The sequence below is a fragment of the Buceros rhinoceros genome, unplaced genomic scaffold (genome assembly GCF_000710305.1).
Source record: "Buceros rhinoceros silvestris isolate BGI_N320 unplaced genomic scaffold, ASM71030v1 scaffold18521, whole genome shotgun sequence".
Lineage (NCBI taxonomy): Eukaryota > Metazoa > Chordata > Aves > Bucerotiformes > Bucerotidae > Buceros > Buceros rhinoceros.
In genome coordinates, this window is record NW_010396165.1 from 38,243 (window position 1) to 44,336 (window position 6,094).

Here is a 6,094-nt window from a genome sequence, read left to right on the forward strand (position 1 = left end):
GGGTGCTCCTGGGGCTTCTGGGCGGGGCAGCGCCAGGCGCTGCTGTTGGTTGCAGCTTTCCCGTGCCAGCAGGCTCTGCTATCACCCATGCTTCACCACCGCGCCGGATGAGAGGAGTGGCCCAGGAGCTGCAGGACGCCTGCTTAATGTTTAATATTCCTGGAAGCTGGTAACTGTTTGACAAGTGAGATAGAGGCTGACTCAGCGAGGAGCTGGGGATGACAAAGTCATTCCCAAGACGACTTGCTCCTTTGCTGCTGGGAAGTTGGTAGAAGCCTCTGCTGTCCTGTTTTTGGTTGGTTTACTGTTAATTCTGAGGCGTGCAACTCTGCTGGCCTCACTCTCCCTTGCCAGGAGGTTTTCTCCTGGCTGGGAAGGAGGAGAGGGTGGGGAGGGGTGGTGCTGAACTCTGTCCACCGCCAGAGAGGAGCACCGCAGCCAAGAGGCGTCAGCCCTGCCATGAGGCCAGGGCCAGTGGCATCCGCACCACCCCTCAGCATCGCCAGCGCTGCTTCCAGCTGCTTGGCAGCAAGAGGGGCTGCTTCCCTGCGGCAGCCGGGCAGCACGGAGGATGCTCCTGCACAAGCAGCACTCACCCACTGGCTCCTGCACCCGTCACAGGGACAGCACGGAGGCCGTCAGGAGTGATGGAAACGCGTGACGGCTCCCTGTCTCCTTGTCCCACTGCTTTAATGGTTTTTTTTTTTAAACAGCCCCATCCACAGCGCTGCATAGAGCCCATCCGGCCTGGCAGCACCCGCCTCGCTGCCAAACTGCCCCCTGCAAGCCTACAGGAGGGATGTGGGATGCTGAATGTGGGCACTAGCCTCCAGCCCCAGCCCAGCTCCAAGGCAGGGAGGGACTGCTACCCCTCTGTGCAAAGGCAGGGTGGACTCAGGAGACCCACCCGGCCCAGGAGCCAGCGTGGATGGAAGCAGGAGCCATGAGAGACATCAGCGCTACAGACACATGTATTCACACACATTCTTCAAAGAACAGGAAACCCTCTCCCCGTTTCTGAGGGGGGGAGGGCTCTGTGGGAAAAGCCGGGAGGAAAGCAGGGCATTTCGCCAAGGAGGCGGCCAGTGTTTCCCCTTCCTGTCCCAAGGGTCATCCACGAAAGGTCAGAGGTGCCCTCGGCTGCCGGCCCCAGGGTTGGGTGGAGGGCTCAGCACCACAGCGACTCAGGTGAAGACTTGATGGCTTGGCCCCAGGGAAACTCGCACAACCCTCACTATTCCCCTCCCTTTATGGCCAGGACAGATAATTCGCCCCTACAGATCCAACCCACACCTTAGCCAAGGGAGCAACTTGCCCCACCTCTGCACCGGGAACACGTCCCTGATGTCAATTCTCCTGCCAGTGCCAGCTAGGCAGAAAGCACTCCCAGCCCTGGATGCTGGCAAACCAGCTTGTGCCTCTGCACAACTCTGCTGTCCCCAGGGGTACGTCCCGCTCCACTGTGCCACCCATACGGGCTGCAACCGGCAGTGGCTCTGCACCCAGCACCTGCCCATGGCCACTGCCCAGGGACCTGTACGCTGGGACATCACACTGCCCGCTGTGTCACGGCCCCTCTGCAAGCAATTGCCAAAGGGTCACGGCCACACGAGGACAGAGCCGGGCACATCCCTTTGCCTGGGGAAGCACCTGAGCAGTGATATTCCCAAGGAGGAGCTCACAAAAGTGCACGTGGGCACTGTGGCATGCAACAGGGATGCTCGTCTGCCCCTCGGGCCGTGCACTTGCCCGCCTCTCTCCCGCTCCTACCTGCTCTTGTCCACAGCATCCTGCTCGTCCATCTCATCCGCGCTGCAGGTCGCGCTGGAGTCGCTGTCAGGGTTCACCCCGGGGCCTTTACTGCCTTTATGGCTCTCCTTCTTCTCAGCCTTGGGCGTCCCCTCCGTCCCCGCTGTCCCTCCACCACCAACACTGCTTTCCGCCTTCTTGTCATTCCCCTTGTCCTTCTCCTGACTGTCTTCACTCTCCTCCTTCTTCACCTCGCTCTTGCGGGGCTCTTCGCTCACCTTCTCCTCCGGTTCCTCCGTTTTCACCACGTCCACCACCAGGTCCTCCTGCACCTTCTCCTCACTGCTGGGTGGCTCGGAGGCTGCCTCCGGTGGAGGGCTGGCGGCAGGAGTGGGGTTGGCAGGGGGAGCGGTGGGAGCGTCAGGGGGTGTTGGAGCCTCTTCCAACTTGACTGCTGGTTCTGCGCCGGAGTCACCTCCTGGCCCGGGTGGTGCCTTGGCCCCGTTTTCGCCTCCTTCTTTGGCTTCGGGCCTTGGCGAGGGAATGCTCTCTGTGTCGGAGCTGTTATTTACTGCAGCTGAGAAAAGGGAAGAAATAAAAATAAGGATCGGCCCGAGATTCTCGCTTCCCATATCGCTGCCTCCACCCCCTCCCCTGGGAGGAGAACGCCCTCATTCCTCCAAGGGGGAGACGATCCCGGGGCTGGGAAAGCTGCGCCGGGATCCCCAGATCCAGAGCCCGCTAAGCAAAGGGATGCTCTGGGAGCCTCTTTGTTTGCCCAGCTCAACAACTGTTGTTAACCCCCACCTGAACACAAAAACCACATGCCCAAAAGCCTGGAGACCGAGCAACTGGGAAGCTGGATTTTAAAGGAGAATCCTGGCTGCTGGCTGGATCTGCAGCTCAGGATCTGCTCCCTCCTCACCTGCACCCCCATGGCTCTGGGTCAGTTCTGCTGCCCCAGGACAGGGCATCTTGCTGGCATGCTGCTCACGGACTTAGATTGCCCATGTCCCTGGCTCTGCCACCCGAGGGGCAGCTGGGGACCATCCCAAAACACTGCACTTGTTTGTTGTTATTTAAGCTGCCAGTGGCAGAAGAAAGGAGGTCAGTGTCGGCAAAAGCAAAGTGCTGGCAGTGCTGCAGGACAGGTTAATTATTACACAGAAAAAGGATCACTCTCCAATCTGCCTCTAACAGCTTGAAGCGAGCTGGAGGCACATGTGTCCATGCACCGCTGCAGATGAAGGTGCTGCTGAGAGATTGTTTCTACTGCTAAGAAGGTTGTTCTGTCCAAGTCTTTGCTGGACAAACACGGCCAGGGCCAGGAAACTTCCACAGTCCCATCTCAGCGTGTCCCCACCAGGCAGGGCTCTCACAATCACGCCCAAAGACGTCCCTTGACTTGTTTCTCTCCACAGCAGCACAGACACCTTTCAAATGCCGGTGAGATGGGTGGCACAGAGCGACTGTGTCCCAAGAGCTGTACATTGGAGCACATCCATCCCTCCTTGGCAGGGAAACACTGAGTGCCACACTCATCAGGAATCTCAGCCTTCTCCACCCTTACAAGCAAGCAATGAGGTGTCCTGTCACCCACCTAGGGATGAGGTTTACTGTGTGCTTGGCCAAACTCTACCCAGCTGCCACCTGATGCTACTCTGAATGCCACGCCAAGACATACAGTGGTGGCTCATCCCAGGCTCAACCAAGCTCTTTGCTCCAGTGTACTCCCTCCAGCTGCTGAATCCATGGTCAACACCGTAATCCTCATGTCAAGTCCTTCTCCCCAGCCCTGGCTGCCCCCCCAACATTATCCTGGAGCTGGCAGCACCTCGTGCATACCACCAGTCTGACACTTCTGTGCCTGTGACATTTCAACCCCCTCTGCTTACGCCTTTCTTCAGCTCCATAGCCCACCCCAGCAGCAGAACAAGAGACGAGCATTGGAGCGTAAGGCTCAGGAGAATGTCAAGAGATCTGTGTCTCATCTCAAAAATACGTTCTTTCCTCTCAGGCGCTCTTACAAAGAGCAGTAACTACCTTTTGCTTTGTGCCTCTGAGTCACGTATCACCTCGCACAAAGGTTTACCTGGAATCTGCCTCGTAATGAGTCACTTGCAACGACGATTTGAAAAGATTTCCCATTTCGAGTCCCATTAGCCTGGGTGCTAAGGCCAGGAACCAGCGTGGTGCCAGCAGTGCTGGTTAAGTTATTAAATTACTTTGACAGAAGTCAAATGGGGCTATTGTTGGAAAATTATGCACATTTTCTCCAAACTCTCTGCTGCGCTCTCTAAGCGATAAATAGCTGAAAATTGTCACTTTCAAGTTGTTTCCTTTCTTTGGTATGGCTGGGAGGGAGGAAAACACTGCCTTAAAAGGGAAAGGAGAAGGGAAAGACCCGCCAAGGTACACCAGCCTCTCTGGTGGGAGAACGGGCCCTCCCCTGCCTTCGCTGGCAGCGCAGGCTGCGCTGCCCTGGGCAGCAGGGCCAGCTCTATCTGATGGGATAGGAATGGGTACACACAAACCTTAGCGGGTTATCCCTTCTTGAGCTCGTGATAAGCAATTTGAGAGCCCATGGTGGTGGCTACCTAACCCTGCTGAGCATGCAGGGACCCTCCTTTGGAGGACAACACCACAAAATGTGACCTACAAGCGTGCCAGGCCCAGGTAAGCTGGGTGCTCTTGGAGATCGCGCTGGTGGAAATCAGAAATTAAAGGGCTCTTATAAATAACCGTCTGTCCAGACAGAGACAGGAGGAGAGCAGTGATCCAGGGTGCTCCTCGCAAGTGTGAAATTCAGAAGCATCCAAAATACCACAAGCGCCTTGTGCCGCGGGATGCTGTCACCTCAGTCTGGCTTTGGGGTGACAGACGTGACCCCCTGTGAATGTTGACATTTGCAGCCCTGGAGAAGCTGTATTTGGTGCTTCTGCCACAACTGTGCAGCAAAGCCGGACGAGCTGAGGGCACCCCCACTGCCGCAGCCCCCACCCGCCTCACCTTCCACCTCCTCGGCCATCTCCTCCTCGTTGCCGCTCGTCCCCGAGACCTCCATCTCCTCGTCCTCGGCTGCGGGAGGGAAGGCGGCTTCTTCGTTTTGAATGGCGGTGCCTTTTTTCTTCTTCCTCTTGGCATTCCTTTCTTTCTCCTGGGGAAGAGACAGAGGATGGTGAGAAGGAAAGCCCGTGGTGAGCTGTGCGGGAGCAGAGCGAACCAGTCCTCCCTGAAGCGTGGAGAGGGATGCTAATATCACCATGGGTAAACCCTCCGCAGGACTGTGCTCACACGCTGAAAGCCCGGCAGCATGGTCTCACCTGGCCAGAAAACTCTGACCACTGTGCGATAGCCAGGTTGGCTCCACATGGAGCTCCAGGGCCAAGTGGCAGTGACCCCCCAAGGGAGGGACAGCACGGGCCCACGGACTCATGGACAAGGCACGCGTGTGCAGAAGTCACCAGCGCAGCGCTGGCAAGAGCCCGGTGGTCCCACATCTGCTCATTACGCACGTGTGACGTGTTTGTCCTGCGCGTTTCCAGGCACCACCTCCAGCTACACAAACGTGTGCGGCCGTGGCTTGACACTCATCTGCAGCTAACGAAGCTGGTGCCCCAAATACAGCCCAGCCAACACTGCTGTGCACCAGTTTTGTGTCCCCTACGGCAGGTGCTGCCAAAGGACTTTGACTCCCGTGCCGGGGAGGCTGTCACCAGTGGGGACACTCCACATGGCACCGCATCTCAGAGGTGAGCTGCCTGGTGCCCCGTCCTGTCCCGAGACAACTCCTTCCCCCCTGCCAGAGCACGTGCCGCAGCCACGAGGGTGCGGACAGCTGCTCCCTCCCGCCGACCTAAAGGAAAAGTCTCAGCTTTGCTATTGTTTCCTGCTCTTGTTGCTTGAGTAAATATTACCAGTAGGAACAGGCCCATCATCTCCGGCTCTCCCTGCAAACCCCACACGAATGACGTGTGTAGGACGTTTATTTACATGGATGAAAAGATAAAGCCGTGGTGGAAACGTTAGCTTTGCTGCTGGATCTCTGTGCTGGGAAGAGCTGGTCCCCCCTTTCCCCCCCTGCAACTTTTCAATCCTTTAAAAAACTTCCAGATAAAACAAACAAATACAACTGGCTTTTTGCTTGGAAACGTTGCTTGCTCAAAATCTATTTTTATCAAACTGGACAAGAGACAGGGGAAAAAGGCGCTTGAGAAAGGGCTCTGTGCAGGCACGGAGAGGCAGTGGGAGGCAGGAAGGGCTCCACGGTGCCCTCGCCCCATCCCGTCCCTGACGGCCATGCCCCGGCACTGCCAGTGTTCCCGCCTATGCCAAGGCAGCGATT

At 57.3% G+C, this 6,094-nt stretch overlaps 1 protein-coding gene across 1 annotated transcript in view; it reads right to left on the minus strand.

Annotated features, from left to right (window-relative positions):
• The window catches only part of NCOR2 (nuclear receptor corepressor 2), a gene marked incomplete at its 3' end in the record, with an annotated part of 47,973 nt that overhangs the window by 36,602 nt on the left and 5,277 nt on the right, over nt 1-6,094 (minus strand). Inside the window, exons 3-4 of the mRNA XM_010145827.1 lie at nt 4,759-4,906; nt 1,771-2,326 (exon numbers count right to left, since the gene is read on the minus strand). Coding sequence (XP_010144129.1) covers nt 1,771-2,326; nt 4,759-4,906 — 704 coding nt within the window. The remainder of the gene's footprint in view (nt 1-1,770; nt 2,327-4,758; nt 4,907-6,094) is intronic.